Here is a 17,664-nt window from a genome sequence, read left to right on the forward strand (position 1 = left end):
AATGCTTTTCCTTTCTTTTTATTGGAGGAAAATATAGAACATTTCTCTGCTTTTTACAATAAGGAGAGGTAGAAACTAAATAAAAATATGTTTCATCTTATGGGGATTTTAAAAAATCAAATGAGGGAGGAAGACAGAAGCAGAAATAGCCAGATAGCAAAGAAGAAAGGGAGTCAGAGGGAACGGAGAAGGAATCCTAGGCTCAGAAAGCAAAGGGATGTAGAAATTGTTCATGCTACACCCCGGGGACCACCGAGCCACATATATCTAGGTTAATGAACTTGGCACTAGATACTTTCTTGTTTCCCTCCTAGTTCTCCTTTTCTTCCTTCTGAGGCCTCCTTCATCCCACTCCTCCTTCAAGACCCTGTCCTGATTCCCATTGCAGCTTCCAGTTGACTGTAAACTAATTCCTCATGATGGAGCTAACTGATAACGTAAGTGTTGGCTGATGGCACGTTACAGTGTATTTGTGAAAGGGAAGAGTGCACTTTGGGGCATGATGGTATGACACAGGCATAGCCCTGTTACGATTCTTCTCTATCACAAATCCTCATTACAGTACTCAACAGAATACATAAATGTGGAAAAATCTGCAGCAGCAGCACTAGAAACGATGGATGGATATTGCCTCTGTGCCAGAAACTGGAGGAATTTTTGCCAAATCTTAATGCTGTAAAAACTGGAATGAAGGAAGCCATTTAGAGCTGAGGCTTGTTTGTCTGGGATGAGGCAGAAATGGGCTCTGAGAAGCAAGGACTCTTTCTCCCTGGCAGACGGAGCAGGGGGGTGCGGTGGGGGGGGGGGTGGGGGGAAGGGTAGGCAGGTGCCTTTTGGGAAGCCCACCCCTTAGGCCCTGCAGCTAAAATTGTTGGATTGGTAGCCATCGACAATGCAGAGAACTGGTGCTGAAGGGTACAGGGCAGTCCTGATTCCATAAACAAGCAAGCCCTGCCTGACAGCAGACTACCTGTTGACTGTCAGGGCAGAGAGGTCTGGTTGACCGATTACTGGCAGAGGAAAAGGACGAGTTTTTGTAAAAATAAGTACCCTTCAAGGGTAAACTCTGGCCAGGCACAGTGGCTCACACCTGTAATCCCAGCACTTGGTGAGGCTGAGGTAGGCGTATCACTTGAGGTTAGGAGTTCGAGACCAGCCTGGCCAACATGGTGAAACTCTGTCTCTACTAAAAATATGAAAATTAGCTGGGCATGGTGGTGCACGCCTATAATCCCAGCTACTCGGGAGGCTGAGGCAGGAGAATCGCTTGAACCCGGGAGGCAGAGGTTGCAGTGAGCCGAGATTGCGCCACTGCCCTCCAGCCTGGGCGACAGAGCTGCTAACCCCTTTCTTCCTTGCTTGCCTGCACTATAGAGAAAGCAGCAGCTAGACTCTTCTTCTGCCAGCTTCCCATAGAGATAGGAGTGCCTATATGACACCATTTTGAACACTAGAGGTTTTCTGAGAAGCTTCCGAGAACGCTTTTGCTTTCCTGAAAAAAGGTGATAAGCATGGCTAACATCACCCTTTTTACCTTCTTCTTGCCTTGAATGTACGTGATTCCTAGAGCTATGGCAGCGCTCTTGTGAACATGAGGAAAAGACTAAGAGAATATAGTTATAATACTAGGAAAATACAGCTCTTTCCATGTAAGACTATAAATTCTGGAGGAAATGATCTATGAAGGGAATCTGCAGTTCACAAGAAGAGGACTACAAATGTCTAAAGATTTATTAGAGAAGCTGCCTTCCTCTGAAGAAGTGTTTAGAAGATACCGGACTTGTCAATAGAATTCAAAGGATATTGTCTCTTTTCAACTAAAGCAAACTATCATGAAAAAAACCTAATCTTAATAAAATATTGAATAAGGATTAAAAATATGGTATTAAATTTAAAATCCCAATAGAAGCATTGACTGGGCAATTAGACACTACAAAATATTGAATTAGTGAATTACTTTAAGAAAACAGAAAATAAGGAAACAAATGAGAGACTAGATAAGAAAATATGGAAAACGGCCAGGCACAGTACCTCATGCCTGTAACCCCAGCACTTTGGGAGGCCGAGATGGGCGGATCACCTGAGGTCAGGAGTTCGAAACCAGCCTGACCAACATGGTGAAACCCCATCTCTACTAAAAATATAAAAATTAGTTGGGTGTTGCGGCATCCACCTGTAATCCCAGCTTCTAGGGAGACTGAGGCAGGAGAATCGCCTGAACCCAGGAGGCAGAGGTTGCAGTGAGCCAAGATCACGCCATTGCACCCCAGCCTGGGCAACAAGCGTGAAAATCTGTCTCAAAAAATAAAATAAAAGAAAAGAAAAAGAAAAAAATAAAATATCGAAAACATCTAGGAATACAATTGAGAGCTGATAGGAGTCTCTGAAAGAGAACAAAATAATTTGGGGCAGAAGTCATTATCAAAGAGCTATCAGAGGAAAGCGTTTCTGAACAAACAAAGCCTTGGTCAGAAAACTGAATGAACTGGCAATCTCCATGATGGCACCCTGCTTATGGCTCCTCTCTCCATCCTCACCTCTCACCACTGCCCTCTTGCATCCTAAGCCTCAGCCACATCACCTCTGCTTTGCCTGGTGTTTGAGTCCTCAGCAGCTAGGACAGTTGTGATATCTGGGTACCCTACACACTAAAATGCAGGATGAAGTGCTGCTTGAAATCTGCCTTCCAGGTTTTCACTAAGCAACAAACACTTGATTTGTTGAATTAGGAATGGAAATGGAATGATTATGAGGTACAGGAATTGGGTGGATGGACAGCGCTGGCCTTGCTCTCCTTCTGTCTCGCTCCCTCTTTCCCTCCTTGCTTTCTTAAACTTCCTTTCTCTTACTCTGTCTTTCCTCTTCCATTTTCTCCCTTGTGTTTTTGTTTTTTTGTTCTCCTCTGGAATTAACTGACCATTATGTGAAACTAAAAAATATGTTTTGTAGTCTGTTGTATTTTAGGTTTAGAAGGTAGGTAGTTCTTTTTCAAAATATAAAAGAAACTGAGGTTTGTTAGGTTTCTGTGTGTTCCCCTCTGGCTCAGAGGTCTTTGGTAGAAGAACGATTCTCCCTGTGATACTTGCACTGTGTATTCCTAGAAGAGAATTTGGGAAAGTAATTTGAGTAAATTTGGGAAAGTGTGTGAGGGGAACTATCTGGGTAGGGGTTGGGGGTTGCAGCAAAACGGGGTTCTTTCTTGCCAGTGAGCTTTCAGACGGGACTATGATGGGAGGGGTTTGTGAAAGCAAAGGCACAGATACCCCCAGGGCAGCGAGGCAGTGCCAGAGAGCGGGTGAAATGGATGACATTACTAAGGAGACAAGGGGCCCAAGAAGCCTTCTTTACACAGGCACTCAGGAAATGCCTGAGTGTTTATGCCAAGCACTGAGGTCATCACTAGAAGTCAGCCAGCCGCTGCTGTTCTGACCTGAATATGACCCATCCCCAGCCCTCTGCTCCGTCAGAGAGGCAGGCAGGTCCTAAGGTAGGACATTGTTTTCTCTCTCCTCTAACCCCCAAAGCATTTCATCTGCTCCTCCCTGAAGATGCGCAGGCCTTTCTAATCTGCCTTATAATTATATGTATATGTCCCAGCACCCTACTAGACCAGTGAGCATTTTAAAGAAAGCTTCCTTCATTTGTTCATGCATGCATCCATCCATCCATTTATTAACTGCTGGGAACATGCACTTAAACACAGGGCCCACCTCTAGGTCCAGTGGGGAGCAAACATGAAAGGAATTATCATACATGGGTGAAGAGCTTTGAGAAAGGCCTTCCCCAGCCCATCTGAGAACTTGGTGGCACCTTCTCAGAAAATGAGGCTGGGTGTGGTGGCTCGTGCCTATAATCCCAGCACTTTTCAAGGCTGAGGTGGGTGGATCGCTTGAGCCCAAGAGTTCGAGACCAACCTGGTCAACATGGTGAAACCTGGCCTCTACAAAAAATGCAAAAATTGGCTGGACGTGGTGGCTCACGCCTGTAATCCCAGCACTTTGGGAAGCCAAGGCAGGCAGATCACCTGAAGTCAGGAGTTTGAGACCAGCCTGGCCAACATGGTAAAACCCCGTCTCTACTAAAAATACAAAAAATTAGCTGGGTGTGGTGGCGGGCGCCTGTAATCCAGCTACTTGGGAGGCTGAGGCAGGAGAGTCGCTTAAACTGGGAGACAGAGGTTGCAGTGAGCTGAGATTGTGCCATTGCACTCCAGCCAGAGACAGAGTGAGACTCTGTCTCAAAAAATATAAAGCAAAAATTAGCCAGGCATGGTGGTGCATGCCTCTGGTCCCAGCTGCCCAGGAGGCTGAAGTAGGAGGATCACCTGGGCCCGGGAGGTTGAGGCTGCAGTGAGCTGTGATTGTGCCACTGCACTCCAGACAAAGACCCTGTCTCAAAAAAAAAAAAAAGGAAGGAAGGAAGGGAGAGAGGGAGGGAGGGAGGGAAGGAGGGAGGGAGGGAGGAGGAAGGAAGGAAGGAAGGAAGGAAGGAAGGAAGGAAGGAAGAAAGATGAGGTGTTTGAGCTCAGTCTTGAAGGAAACATAAGAGTTCGTTGAAGAGATGGGGGAAAGTAGGTGGCATTTCTGATGGAATAACATCATGACCAGAGGCAGGGAGGCTAGAGAGAGAGTAGGTATGTTTGGAGCACCACAGTCTTTGTTATTTTTGAAGCGCAAATGGAAACCGGGGGAGAATGACAAGACTGGGGAGAGACACACCTGGGGAGCTTCTGAGGCCCTGCTGGACCCTGTTAAAGAGTTGACATTTAGTCCCACCGTATTAGTTTCCCACTGCTGCTATAACAAATTCCCACAAGCTTAGTGGCTTAAAATAATACAAATTTATTATCTTAAAATTTTGGAGGTCAGAAATCTGAAATAGGTCTTATTTGGCTAAACTTGAGTTGTCAGGAAGTCTGTATTCCTTCTAGAGATGCAAGGGGAGAATCTGTTTCCTTGTCTTTTTCAGCTTCTAGAGGCCGCCTGCATTCTTGTGCTTATTGTCCCCTCCTCCACCTTCTGAGCCAGCCAAGTTCAAATCTGCCAGAAGAGATTCAGATCTCTCTCTCTCTCTCGCCCCTGTTTCCATTGTCACATCTCCTTCTCCAACTCTGGCCCTCCTCCCTCACTCCTATAAGGATTCTTGCGATTACATTGGGCCCACCTGGATAATCCAGAATAATCACCCCTCTTGAAATCCTTAATCACATTTGCAAAGTCCCTTTTGCCACATAAGGTCACATATTCACAGGCTCCAGGAATTACGATGAGAGTGAACATCTTTGAGAAGCCACTGTTCAGTCTGCCACACCCCCATAGCCCAGAGGCTCAGAAAACCAGAATCTGCCTGTCCTTCTGAAGGAAGGCAGAGGAGAGGCCCTGAACTGTGAAATTCATAGCTGGATCCCAGAAACTGTGAAGGGTTGAGCCTTAAGGACCAGTATCTTCACAAATGAGGAATGAAGGGCTAGAGTAATCAAGGGGTATCTTGGCTCCGCTTGGCCAATTTAGGGAGAGAAAGACCAAAAGCCCTGGGAGGGCCCTTACGCCAGTGCTGAGCTGCTCCTTTGCCAGCCCTGCAGAGAGGCCTCAGTCTGGGAGTGCTGGGGGAGATGAAGAAAAAGCTGTACTGCAGCACTGCCAGGGTCAGTGCAAGGAGAATAACCTTAGGAGGTCTGATTCATCCACCCAAGGCCACAGATGACCTTGTGGTATTGGCTCCAGTAGCTCCCAAGTAGGATGGTGAGCTGAGAGCATCCTTTTGTGGGGAGGGGACCTTCAAGAAGGGCATCTGAGAGGGGAGGTACCAGGCCTGACCCAACACAGGTCACACAGACTCCTGGTGCCATGATGGACTCATCATGAGTCAGCAGAGGACCCAAGAGGACTTAGGTGATAATATCAATTTCAGTGGCATTGAAATTGATGGCAGGATTCAGAATCCTATCTGAGATTTACAAAATTTGGTTTACACTCCATGGTCGGAGCTTAATAAATGTTTGATGGATGAGTAAAGAAATCCCAGGTTCCCTTTGAGGCTACCCATAGACACTGCAGCATCATTTCTAGAATCAAGGTCCCAGAGTCCCCAGTGTCCATCACTAGGACACTTAGTTATGGGGATTCCTGAGGGGAAAACAGAGGCCTTCCCCACTGTGGCTTCCTGCGTCACTCACATTACTGTCATTCGGTGGGTCAGCAGTGCCCCACAGACTCAGGCAGAGGCTCCTGTTTCTATGTTCAGCTTCATCCCTGTTAAACTAAACCAGCCCATGCTTCTGCAGAGTGTTCCTCAAGACCAGTTTCTCCTGAAGAGCTTTCCCTGGACTGCCACCGTTAACAGTCTCTCTCTTCATCAACTGAGTGAGGACATAGACATGGCACAGTGTCCTGCTTACAGCTGTGGTTCTGCTGCTAAGTGGCTATGTAAGCTTAGACACAGCACTCCTGAGCCTTTCCTAGTTTGTCAAAGAAACTAGGTGATGAGCTAGAGCATCCTGATGTGGCTAGGGGGCTGCCCTCAAAGGCTCTCTGAGCCTTGATTATTGACTTGGGTTAGAAGTTCACCCAAAGGAACCGAATTTTCAATAGCAGCAAGCACATTGTTACTGAACAAATGAAAAATAATAGCTGCATACAATGAGGAAGTGTCTTTTGAAACTTATAGTGTTCAGATTGCTTAACCCCAGGATAGCTCCTAACTCTGGCTTTAGAATGTGGCGGTAGAAGATACTTCAGCTCTGGTTTTGTTTGATCAGTTTGGCAATGGGTAGGCAGATGGGCTAAGGCTGTTCTATTTTATCTACCTGTCATATTCTTCCTCTGGAGGTTTGTGTTTGTTTTTAGGGTGTTTTGGGTTTTTTATTTTTTTAAGATTGGGTCTCACTCTGCCACCCAGGCTAGAGTACAGTAGCACAACAATAGCTCACAGTAGCCTGAAACTCTTGAGCTCAAGTGATCCTCCCACTTCAGCCTCCCGAGTAGCTGGGATTACAGGAGTGAGCCATTGTACCCAGCCCTTTGGCATTTTAAAAGTTATATAACCTTAACATTCTCTATACCTTTTGTCATTACCATCTTTGAGCCCTCCAGAGCAAAGTACATTTTAAGGAGAGAATAGCTCGTGCATGTGTGTATCTATGATAGTGTCATTCCTTGGTGTTTATGAGAAAGAGTGAGAGAATGTGATTCTGGATGTGTAATTAAATAAATAACATGCGTTCTTTTATCTAACAGCTGAAGCAATGGAAGGCATTTGAAGAGGAAAACCAAACAATCAGATGCATGGCCAAATATTTCAGCACTCCCAGCAAAAGCTTCCATACCCAGTATGGTGAGGAAGAGAACTGCCACCCGAGGGGAGAGAAAAGCTCCATGGAGAGGCTCCTCACAGAAGTAAGCTCTGCCCCTGCCTGGAAGATGCCCTGTAAAGGATCCAATCATGCATTGGTGGCCCCCAAGGCTCTTATTGCTAATGTTCTCTTTTCCTCTCATTCTCCCACTTCTCTTAACAGCAAGCAAAACCTCACCATTTCCACCATGACATGCATCTACTTCATTCATTCAATGGACAGATGTATAATGAGTCACTCCTATGTGCCAGGCATTGTGCCAATGAACAATGAACAAAAGCATGGTTCCTACCCTCACAGAGCTCACAGTCTAGTGGAGGAAATAGAGATTCATTCATCAAGCAAACATATAATTATACATTGTCATAAGAATTATGAAAGAAAAATCAGAGTGGTAAGACAGAATAATGTGTGGTAAGGGCAAGAAAACATAACTTAGACCAGTCAGAAAAGACTCATTGAGCTGAGAGCTGAAGGTTAAGTACAAATTAGCCAGGCAAAGAGTACAGGGAGAAGTATTCCAAGCCATGGGAACAGCATTGTAAAGGCCCTGAAATGTGGTGGACACTAGCTTCCCTGTGATACATTTTCTCTCTCCTTTTTTTTTTTTTTTTTTTTTTTGAGATGAGGCCTCACTCTTTTGCCCAGGCTGGAGTGCACTGGTGCCATCTTGGCTCACTGAAACCTCCACCTCCTAGGTTTAAGCAATTCTCCTGCCTCAGCCTCCCAAGTAGCTGGGACTACAGGCACACACCACCATGCTCAGCTAACTTTTATATTTTTAGTAGAGATGGGGTTTCACCATGTTACCCAGGTTAGTCTCAAACTCCTGACCTCAAGTGATCCACATGCCCCGGCCTCCCAGAGTGCTGGGATCACAGGCGTGAACCACCGCGCCTGGCCTCATTTTCTCTTTTTACATAGAGTAGTGTCTTCATGTCCAAGATCTCATGGGGTCCTTATTGTCTTTCCCAGGTACTGGCTACAGATCTCAATCAGCCCATCATCCCAGAAAGTCCAGGCATGTCTACAGATGGAGAAGGGGACTAAACAAGGGCTTCTGAATGTGATTGTAGCACCAAGGGAGAATGAGGCAGCTCCCCCGGGCTTCTTTCTTCTGTATTTGAGCCAGAGTTGGCCCCTCTCCCAGACTTGGGCAGTGTGATGCAGGCTTGAAGAAAGCACGTGGAAAAGTTTGAAGGCTTCATTGACTCAGGAAGAAGGCACAGGGCCCAGGGGAATTAGTATTTTGACACTAACTGAATTACATTCCATATTTTTTTTCAGTTTAGAACCTATCTCAGGAGGTGTTATTTGGGAAACTGGGCTTTTTTTTAGGACTGCTGCCTAGGCATTAATAGTCCCTGATGGGAGGATAGTGTGATGGGGACCTAAAAAACACAACAGATGAAGGGACTCAGCACACCCAGGCACCCACCGTTCATGCCCCTCTATGGTTCTGGACCATTTTTGTCCATCAGAGTAACACCTCTCCATTTCTTTACTATTAAGTATTTCGAAGCCAGATTTGTTTCCACCTGGCAAGGGAGTAATATTGCCTTCGATACTCTTGTGAAGTCTTCAAATAAGCGTTCTTTTTTCCTGGCTACACAGAAGGCCAGAAACTTGGCTAGAACAGCCAGGATGGTTTTCATTCACAGTCAGCTGGTGCTGGAACAGCCAAGTGGACTGACTCTTTAGCCTTATGGTAATTTGCAACGTGCTGTTTGTACTTCTGCCATGCTACCCTGTTTCCCACGCAGGGACTCAATCTGCTATATCCAAAAAGATGCTTTGAGTCTGCAGAGGAAGCCCTTCAATGGGCACAGGTGCACAAGTGGTAAGAAGCTGGCCTCCCCAGCGCACACTACACCTGGAATGTCTTTCCCAGAACAGGGCGGAGAACCAGCAGCCAGTCCTAGGGCCCGGTGGCAGGTGGCAAGAGGTTCCAGCATCTGCATCCCCAGCTTCAGCATTGCCCGTTAGAGAAACATGAGTATCTCTCCTGCCTCAACATACGTACAGACCTTGACTCTGGCCCACGGTGTGCAGTGCCCTCCTGTGCAGGCCCCACTCCCCCACTCAGGCCTTCCTCTTACTTTCCCGTGATCTGGGCAGCCCATCTTCTCACGCTTTCCCCTCTTGCCCCTATAGCCAGGGGTTCCCCCAGAAGCTGTTTTGGACAGCATCTATCACTGACTTCCCTGACTCAGAGAAGGCGAGCAGATAGAACCTTCCACAACGCTGAAGTGCTTTCTTCGTACACTCTGCAGCCAAGTAAACAAACCTATTACTTTTCTTACCTGAACCATAGAAACAAGAGGCTGATTCCATGTCTCGTTATGGCCTGCCCACTGTGAAACATGCAGGTGGATGTTTTGCTTCCCTCAATGTGCCAAAAATAATAATTAATAAGCTCATTGAAGTGCAGCTGCTGTGGTAGGTCAGATTTCAGTCTCATAATGGCAGTGCCTCACACCACACCTCTAATTAGTATGCAGCCATGGTAAAAACAGAGTCCCACTTCTTTTTCTGGAAGAAGGAAATTTTCTGTTTAGGTTGATGTTTCTAAATCTGTCACCAGCCAGCTTCGGATGTTTGGCTTGCTGGGAGAAGAGTATTCTTCGCAACTCCATGTTTATAGTATCTTTCTATACTCAAAGGGGTTTATGGATAAGGCACAAAAAGGCGGCACTCGGATTTCACCCACGGGAGTAGTTGCCATCAGCCGATGGGTCCTTCCTAACTTTGTGAGTCTACAGAGGCCTCCAGAAGCCCACATGAGAATGTGCACGATGGGCTTCAGGAAGAGAGGCTGGTGGAAGAGGAAGAGAGTTGAGGTCTCCCCATGAGATCCTCAGAGAGATGCCTGGCACAGCCCAGGATCACAAACACCTGAGTGTTTCCCTGTTACTCATCCATTCTGCCCCTGGCAAGTCCTTGAGTCATCTGCACTCACCCAGCAACACCCAGACCTCACTACTCTGCGGGTAGAGGGAAGGGAGGGAGGACAGGCATGCATGTGCTCAGCTGAAAGTCCCTTCCACCTTACTCACCAGTCCCTCACTGGCCCTGGACTCTCTTCTGATGGTAAAAGAAGTAGACTTAACCAGGGTGAAACTAGCAATACCAACTATCAGAAAAATCACCTTCCCACTTCCACAAGGGGAGCAGTGCATCTGCTTGGAGAGTTGCTAGTCAGAACATTGGACTATTTTGCTTAAGCTACTGCTCCCTTAAAGGATCATTTCTAGGCAACTCTCCCGTGTAAACCTGAGATGAAACCACAGGTTCACTCCATAACTAGTAGTCCTAGTTAGCTGTTATGGACTGGTATAACTAGGCAATTTGTATTGGTTATCCTAACACAGGGAACATCCTTTTGTTTCTAGGGCATAATAAATGGAGGTCCAAATGCTCATGCCCAGCTCCTAAAGATGATAGTAACAAAGAGGTAGCATTTTGGTGTTCAGACAAACACTTTCTAGAACATTTGCTTACATTATTGCCTTCCCAGAACCCTCGACCCCATGTCATCTGCCCCAAGTCCAGACGTTCCCTGTGAATATCTCCTCCCTGCTCTGCCTTTGAGGATCAGAAGTTTCCAGAGGTGGACACAGAATCTGAACTAGAGAATCAGCTGCTGCACTGCAGAAAGATGTCTGGGCTGCAGTCGCTCCCTGCAACCCACTGCCAACACTCTTATTCCTACTTCATGCCCCACAATCTCGCAGTTAGGACAGGCACACCTCTGCAGCTCTCACCTGCCAGCCCTCTCCGGCACAACTTGTTTACCAGCTAACATCCACGCAGCGAGTAGGCAGGTCAGTAGCAGAACTGCCCCAGCCTCCTTCATCTCCTGGGCTCCATTCTAGGGCTGCTGAATCAAGCTAGCAGGGGCTTAGGCCCAACAATCCTTTCGTTTCTTTGTGCTTCTTCAATAGTTCTGATGCTTGCACTCCTTTAGCTCAGTGGTTCCCAACATTTTTGGCACCAGGGACCAGTTCCGTGGAAGACAGTTTTTCCACAGACAGTGGTGGGGAGATGGTTTCGGGATGAAACTGTTCCACCTCAGATCATCAGACATTAGCTTCTCATAAGGAGTGTGCAGCCTAGACCCCTCACATGTGCAGTTCACAACAGGGTTTGCGCTCCTGTGAGAATCTAATGTCTCAGCTGATCTGACGGAAGCTCAGGTGGCAATGCTTCTTCACCCACCGCTCACCTCCTGCTGTGCGGCCTGGTTCCTAACAGTCCATGGACCAGTACCAGTCCATGGCCCAGGAGTTGGGGACCCCTACTTTAGGTGAAATCAACAGCTGATATTGCCACATGGTAGCTTTGGCCACTCACTCCCAGAGGTCCAGCCTAGGGAGGTGATAACACCAACCTGAGATTCTCTTTGGCCCCTCTCAGCTCCAATCTTATTTGATTGTCACAGGAATCTCCACCTTTCTCCTTGTTCTTCCCATTTTGTAGGCTGTTTAGTAAGAGGAAAAATACTTGTTCCCCTACTTCTTCATCCCCTGGAGATATGCTTCACATTTATCTAAATTTTTGCAAAAGTGTGATAAACTCCAAGTGGGACCATTCCAAACATTATTCAGCTCATACCTGCAGAGTGACCTGACCCTCTCAGTTCTGGGAAAGGTGAGAGGGCGCTGCAGTGGCCAGCAGGCACTCAGGCTGGGCCTCCTTGCTCTTCATAAGCAATGCCGCACAGTGTGGGGATGTAAGGAGAAGACCAAGATAATGACAATAAATCATGGTTGGCCTTTATTGAGCACCGTTTATGTCAGTTATTGTGCTAAGCACTTTACATGCATCAACTCATTTCATTGGGGGGAGGTACCTCCTCAGAACCTGAGGTCACCAGCCAATACATTGGAAGAACTGAGATTTCAGCCAAGGTTCTTCGAAAGCCACACCTTCTCCACCATGGTGGGCACTATGGAACACTCAGCGGCATCTTTTGTTGATGGTTTTGCTTTTATTTTACAGAAAAATGCTGTGATTGAAAGCCTGCAGGAACAAGTAAACAACGCCAAAGAGAAGATTGTGAGGCTGATGTCAGCTGAGTGCACCTATGACCTCCCAGAGGGGGCTGCCCCACCTGCCTCTTCCCCAAGCAAGGACATCCAGGCGGTAGCCTCGGTCCACACCCTGGCAGCTGCTCAGGTGCCTTCAGGTCGCCTCTCTGACTTTCAGAATAATCCTGGCATGGCTGCCCGGGATTCCCAGTGCACTTCAGGGCCCTCTTCATATGCACAAAGCATTGAGGGGCCTGGGAAGGACTCCAGCTTCTCCCCAGGGAAGGAGGAGAAGATACCTGACTCAGAAGACTTTTCTGATCATTTAGACTCGGGTTGTAGCCAGAAGCCATGGACTGAGCAAAGCCTGGGTCCAGAAAGAGGAGACCAAGTCCCCATGGACCCCAGCCAGAGTCTCCTACCAGGTAGAGGAGACTCAGATCCCCAGAGACAGAGGCATCTGGAGAACTCAGAGGAGCCCCCAGAGCGGCGGTCACGGGTCAGTTCAGTAATCAGGGAGAAACTTCAGGAGGTCTTACAAGATCTGGCCCTGGGCCCTGAGGCTTCCCTCTCCACCGCCCCCTCTTGTCACCAGCAAACCTGGAAGAACAGTACTGCCTTCAGCCCCCAAAAGATGCCCCTCTCCAAGGAGCTGGGCTTTAGCCCTTACATGGTGAGGAGAAGGCGGGCAGCTCAGCGGGCCCGCTCACACTTTCCTGGCTCTGCACCCTCATCTGTGGGGCATCGGGCAAACAGGACTGTTCCTGGGGCACACAGCAGGCTACATGTGCAGAATGGGGACAGCCCCAGCCTGGCCCCGCAAACTACTGATTCCAGAGTACGAAGACCTTCTTCCAGGAAGCCTTCACTACCTTCAGATCTTCAAGACAGACCAGGTACCCTGGAGGGCAGCAAACAAAGCCAGACAGAGCCCGAGGGGGCTAGAGGGAACAAAGCAGCCGTTCTTCCCCAGCCTTCTGGTTCTGGCCGGGCCCCAAGTCCTGCTGCCCCATGCCTCTCCAAAGCCTCACCTGACTTGCCTGAACAGTGGCAGCTGTGGCCCCCAGTGCCCTCAGGCTGTCCCTCCCTGTCTTCTCAACACAGCTATTTTGACACTGAGTCCAGCAGCTCAGATGAGTTCTTCTGCCACTGCCACCGGCCCTACTGTGAAATCTGCTTCCAGAGCTCTTCTGACTCTAGTGACAGTGGCACATCAGACACTGACCCTGAGCCTACTGGGGGGCTGGCTTCCTGGGAAAAGCTGTGGGCCCGCTCCAAGCCTATTGTGAACTTCAAAGATGACTTGAAACCCACCCTGGTGTGAAAAGCAACAGAGCTGGTCTAGGCACGGAGGTCAGTCCAGGAGAAGCTGTACCAAGGCCCACAGGAGGAGAGCCAATTTCTGGTCTTTGGGGAACAGATTAGTGCCCTGCATTTGACCAGCCCATACCATGTTTCAGCTAGGCTCACTGTGTTACTTTGAGCACTTCTTGATCTATAAAAAGAGGGGCATTACCTGTCCTGTTACTACCTCGCAGCCTTACTATAAAAGACTCCAGTTGAGTGACTATGAAAGATACTGACTCCTTGGATAAAAGGTGCTGAATGAACACATAGGATTTTCTGTCCAGGTCAGCCTACATTCTATAAAACTCTTATATTCAGATGGATGGCTGAATGGACAGACAGATGGAGAGATGCATGGGAAATTTCTGCAGAACCCGAGGTGTGGACTGTGACCCATCAAACTGGCCTTTTGGTGGACAGACCTACCAGGAAGATAAGTCTCCTACATCCTGGGGCCTCCCACTCCTGGAAGGCAGTGGTTTTATTTCTGCTGAATGTTGTGAACAGCACCTCCCTAGATTCCAGCTTCTGGCCAGACTCAGCTCAGAGCCACCCCTACACCACTATTTCTTGTTTGTGTCTTTCCACCATTATAGCACTTTACCCTCCTCTCTGAGACAGATCTCCATGCACCCACAGGCTTCCCAGATCTCTCCCCTGGGATCAGATGTACCTGAGGTCCTGACTGTCCCCACTGTCCCCTTGTCCTGTGGCTCATCCTCTTGATTCACCCAGTGGTGCAGTTTTGTACTGGGGGGAGGCACACACCAGCATTTCTGTTGGGGTATGGGAGAACCTGTTAGTCAAGAGTGCTTTTGGTTCCATTGGGGTTACATGACTACCAATAGACACATAAACCTGGAAACCAAATGGAGAAATAAAAAGGAAGACATGAGGGACACGAAGACAGGAAAGAAAACAGGATTTGAATATTTCACTTGAGTCCAGCATAGTACTTGGCAATATCATATTTTTGTGATTCCTTTTGATAACCCTGTGAAGTAGACACTCTCATTTTCACAGACAGAGATTATGAGGCTTAGAGAAATGAGGTAGTTTCCCCCAACATCACACTGCTGGACACAGATGTACGCACAGCTCCTGGAACTCAAGTAGGTGGGTTTTCCCAGGGACACATGGCTTCACTTGTTCTTCTGGGAGTGGCAGGTGACGCTTGGCAGACGAGACAACAAAGCAAGGCTCATGTAAGAAAGTTGGGATGTGCTCTCCTGTAGTCCAGAATAATAGACCTGGGTCCTCGCCTTAGGAAACGGGCCTCCACCTCCTCACTGCCACAGGCCACACTGGCACCTCCCAAGGGAGCTGAGGAGCTGGTGAAGGATGAGTGCCAGGAACTCAGCCACCACCAGAGCCACAGGGAGAGCACACCTGGGTCCACTGTGCTTATTGCTGAGCTGGCTGTCATGTCCAGGCTGTCCCCTTCCCCGAGTCCTGTGTGTACATCTGTGAGTGTGCACATGTTTGCATGAAGGAGTTCAGGCCTTATTAAATATGCTCAGAGGGGGGCATTTGGCTCTAAATGTATCATCAATTTATCATGGAATCTTGGGGGCTGCTGACGCCCCTGGACTCTCCAGGCACTGAACCATGAGGCCCTCCTGGAAGCACAGCTTCTTCTATCATCTACTTTTAAATAGGAATTTCCTAATTTATTCTGTGCACGGGTTTGCAGTTTCTTCTTGTGCTGTGTGTGTGCTGTCCAAGTGGTACCATAATAAAAGAGAAATTACTCCCGAGAGGAGTCTTTTCAGAAATTGTAATGTGGGGCTGGCCAGGAGGGGCCCGGAGAAGTCTGACCCACCCAAAGAAGGGGAACCAGAGAAGCCATCAGAGCTGCTGCTGGGCTACCCTGGGTCCCAGGGTACCTTCTACCAAAGTTCGATTTGAACAGATTCTTTTGTGCTCTCCCTAAGAAGCCTCTTATCCCAGAAACACTCCCTCAATGGACAGAGGAAACCCTGGAGACCCTGGACTCTTCCTGCCCCTGGGAGGTCCTGTGGCTGGGCTTCCCCTCCTGCAGCTCCCTTCCTCCCAGCATGCCACCACTAGCAGCCCACCATTCATTCATGTAGACTCTAAATCTGGCAATCCTTCTAGCCTTCTCACTCTGTCTGCTTCTAGACCCTTAGTCCCACCATCCCAGCCCTTCTACATCTCCATCCTTCTGTTTAGAATTTTTTTTCCCACTTTGTGCCCTTGTGAATTATTCATCCTTCAAGGCTCAGGTGGAGCATACATTCTTTCTTCAGCCTTTCCCAGCCATCCCCAAAGAAAGTTGATTGATTCCCTAGTTAAATAAGGAAGGATGGGCTGGACGCAGTGGCTCACGTCTGTAATCCCAGCACTTTGGGAGGCCGAGGCGGCCGGATGACTAGGTCAGGATTTTGAGACCAGCCTGGCCAACGTGGAGAAACCTCGTCTGTACTAAAAATACAAAAATTAGCTGGGCGTGGTGGCACATGCCTGTAATCCCAGCTACTCAGGAGCCTGAGGCAGGAAAATTGCTTGAACTGGGAGACAGAGGTTGTACTAAGCCTAGATGGTGCCACTGCACTCAAGCCTGGGTGACAGAGCGAGACTCCGTTTCGAGAAAAGAAAGAAAGAAAGAAAAAAAAAAAAAAAAAAAAAAAAAAAAAAAAAAAAAAAAAAAAAAAAAAAAAAAAAAAAAAAAAAAAAAAAAAAAAAAAAAAAAGAAAAGAAAGAAGAAAGAGAGAAAAAAAAAAAGAAAGAGGGAAGGCTGTCTTAGGGTCTGTATTTTGGACTCAACTATATAGAGGCTTCTGTTATCCATTTGACCTAGAATGACTTTGTAACCCTTGCCAGACCTGATTGAAATTTATCATTTTGTTCAGAAGCGATGTGCAGACACCATAACTGTGCTCAACAAAATGTTGCCACCAAATGTATCATTTACTCTGTGCATCACCCCTACCCTTCCCTGGCTCCTTTCCTAAATCTTTTACCTCAGATCAGTTAATCCAGTGATGAAATCCTTAAAGGGCTGAATGTGCCGTGACTTTTGGTGTGCTCTTGGTTGTTCTGCTCTTGAAGAAAGGGCAGTAAATTGTGCAAAGGAATCCTGGAGAAGTAAAGATTGCCTCTGCTGCTGTCATCTGAGCTATACATGTCTCTGTTGGTCCTAAGGCATAGCATGGAGCCAGGCCTGATTCTAACCCCAGCATATGTCCTCTGCTGTTGAAAATCTTGGAATTTCAACATTTGGATTCCATCCTGATCCCAATGTTTTTCCCTGTCCTGGTCTGCCACAAACCCTCTTTCCTTAAAGGATCAACTTGGCCTTCCTAGAGTTCATAGAGGAGAAAAAAAGCATCAGAGGCAGGAGGCCTATTTTTAAAGAATGATATCATTTTGAAAGAGGAAAAGAGAAAAGTCAATGCAAGTTCTATAAAATCTCTTCTGTATCTGTGTTTATTGTATTGTCTTTACATGTGTTTCCTCCACAGATTCCAAGCTCCTGAAAGCATTGAGCATGTCTTCTCCATTTTTGTTCTCCTCTAGAGTAGCCATTAGAGATCTTTGCACAAAGTATACACCCAACAAATGCTAGATGGGTGGATTTCTGGGCAGATAAATGGGTGAAACAAAGGAAGGCAAAGCTTCTGTTTGGGGGCCAGAGTGGAGGAACAGGAGGAAAAACAGGCATCTGGTTCCACTGCCTTCCGATGAGTTAACAGCATGAAACTACATCACCTACAGACCCAGGAGTAACTGAATTCTGAAAATGACAGTACTTTAAGTTTGTTGGGGGGTTGGGGAACAGGGCAATGAAGTTTATGGAAGAGAAGCGCAAAGTTCTTGATAAAGTTCTTGTCTTAAAGACGTTTTCTTTGCAGGCTTGTTAATGAGTTACAAGCAGTATTAGCAAGAGAAAGACCTATTTGTCTCTATCACCAA

The 17,664-nt window shown here is 47.4% G+C and overlaps 1 protein-coding gene across 2 annotated transcripts in view; it reads left to right on the forward strand.

The window, feature by feature from the left end:
• The window catches only part of GPR156 (G protein-coupled receptor 156), an 81,970-nt gene extending 66,499 nt beyond the window's left edge, over positions 1-15,471 (forward strand). For both annotated transcript variants that reach the window (XM_030802152.1, XM_030802153.1), the window contains exons 8-9: positions 7,236-7,394; positions 12,353-15,471. In XM_030802152.1, coding sequence (XP_030658012.1) covers positions 7,236-7,394; positions 12,353-13,705 — 1,512 coding nt within the window. In that variant the 3' untranslated portion in view covers positions 13,706-15,471. The remainder of the gene's footprint in view (positions 1-7,235; positions 7,395-12,352) is intronic.
• Positions 15,472-17,664: the final 2,193 nt, after the last annotated feature.

Source organism: Nomascus leucogenys, chromosome 21, assembly GCF_006542625.1.
Source record: "Nomascus leucogenys isolate Asia chromosome 21, Asia_NLE_v1, whole genome shotgun sequence".
Taxonomy (NCBI): Eukaryota; Metazoa; Chordata; class Mammalia; order Primates; family Hylobatidae; genus Nomascus; species Nomascus leucogenys.